Genomic DNA, 1971 nt, shown 5'->3' on the forward strand with positions numbered 1-1971 from the left:
CGGACAAAAGCATTTATTAAAAAAAATAAACTCAAAAATTAAGACAAGAACATTATTAAGGTGTCTGTGAATACATTTTATCCATATAGAACACAAACACTGCAACAAAAAGTTATCTGCAGTTTATCAAGATTATGACTTCAAACCATCTGAGGAAAACAGAAGTAAATAACAGTAAACATAGGTAAACAACCATAAATTATAAGTACACTTAAAACACAAAGAATGACTTACAGCATGTTGCTTATTAGGAAACACCTCCTGCACACTCACAGCAGTTTCTACATGACACTAAATCTACACTGAAATAACCCTGCTTCAATTTACACTTTATGTTTTATACTTCTTCTCCTGCACACATCCACTAAAGCAAGATGCTCATTTCAACAAGACGAACAATACTTTCATTCATGCTGTCCTTAATAGGTAGGAAGANGGGTGAGAGGCTCAGCAAACAGGAAATTTCACACACAGTTACAAGAAATGTAAGTTGATTTATAAAGCCACTGTGCACTTCCTGTTTAAGAGAAGCACGTACAATCAGTCAGGTGATCATTCAGTCGTCACATTAAAAACACACAAACAGTGCTTGTATAGTTTTGACGTTGGAGAATACCGTCCTTCCGTAGCTTGTTTTCTTTAACTAAAACTGAAAACTTGAGTTATATTTAGATTTTAATCTGACACACTGTGACCTAGAAGAGACTAATAATGAAAACGATAGATAATTTAACACAATGAACATTTAAAACCATAACTTTTTTTTGTTATAGTATTAGAAAGTGTATCTGAGGCTAAACCACTTCAGCTAAATTAAAGCTTTATGAAGTTTTATTTGAGAGAGAAAAAGTAGACCTGTCGTCCCGCCTGGTGAGTTAACTTTCCGTGTAACGTTCAAGTCCTGTCGGAAACAGGAGTACTCRCCTGGGCCTCCGGGGTACGGGTAGGGCGGCGGGGCCGAAGGGGGGATGGCCCCGTAGCCGTGCTGCTGCGGGCCGTACTCCTGCGCCCCTGGGACAGCGTTGTAGGCGGGGGGTCCGTCGTGAAGAAGAGGTTTGTTGTCCATCGCGCTCGGAAGGAGCAGCGTGTCCTCAACTCGTCTTTGCTGTCGCTCTAAAGTCTCCTGAAGCCGAATTAAACGGTGGTATCAAAGCGCTCCACCTAACTTATGTTGCCTGGAAAGCCGCACGGCGCTGACTCGGACGCGAATAAAACAACCAAAAACACGCTGCGCAAAAAAATAAATAAATAAAAAGAAAAAGAAACTTCGTCCCTCTCCATGCGCCAACTTTGCCCCCCAGGCCACGCAAAAGGCTCACCAAATATCCACCTTCACCGCGGGAATGATTAAAGTTGGTCAGCTAAAGGCTAACTTAGCCCCATTTCCCTCATTAAAGTTGGTCCTTCCGTGTGAAAACAACACACCACCGCTGCACCTTAAAAGTCATCTGGAAGTCAGGGACGCTTTTCCTTTCTGTCTCTGGGATTGTCACAAGAGAGGCATCATGTGACGAGCTGCTGCTGTGGCGCCTCTGCGCAGAGAAAAGGCTTCTTAAAGGGACAGTACATCAAAACAAGACCGCTCCGGGTTGCCAGATAGAAAATGACGAACTGTCATATTTTTGACCAAATCTATCGTGTTTCGAGAAAAAACTGCGGATTGAGAGTGCACCTATTTCTTGCGCACGCATTTTCTCAGTCAACCAGAAGGTGTGTGTAGTTTTCTTGACAGTTTGTTCAAAATGTATCGCTAATGACTGACTTTTACAGCTTCTAGAAGACAGCGCTAAACAATAACTTTAAAACCTTTCAAATACTTTAAAACACCCATATTAAATAGTTTATTTTATTTTAATTTAAAAAAAACATCAGGTGTTTTGTGTGTAAGCAGCATAAAAGCGTGTATAACAGCCTACATCAGTAGGGGTGTAAGAAAATATCGATACACTGAAATATCGCGATATTTCATTT

The 1971-nt window shown here is 40.9% G+C and overlaps 1 protein-coding gene across 1 annotated transcript; it reads right to left on the reverse strand.

Moving 5' to 3' along the window:
• Positions 1-923: 923 nt before the first annotated feature.
• LOC106511208 (brain protein I3) lies at positions 924-1261 on the reverse strand (the record flags this gene model as incomplete). The annotated part of the gene is given in 1 exon segment (XM_013999961.1): positions 924-1261. A coding segment is annotated over 1 exon segment (143 nt), but the record flags the coding sequence as incomplete, so codon positions are not given.
• Between the last annotated feature and the right edge of the window lie 710 nt (positions 1262-1971).

The sequence above is a fragment of the Austrofundulus limnaeus genome, unplaced genomic scaffold (genome assembly GCF_001266775.1).
Source record: "Austrofundulus limnaeus strain Quisiro unplaced genomic scaffold, Austrofundulus_limnaeus-1.0 Scaffold2588, whole genome shotgun sequence".
Taxonomy (NCBI): Eukaryota; Metazoa; Chordata; class Actinopteri; order Cyprinodontiformes; family Rivulidae; genus Austrofundulus; species Austrofundulus limnaeus.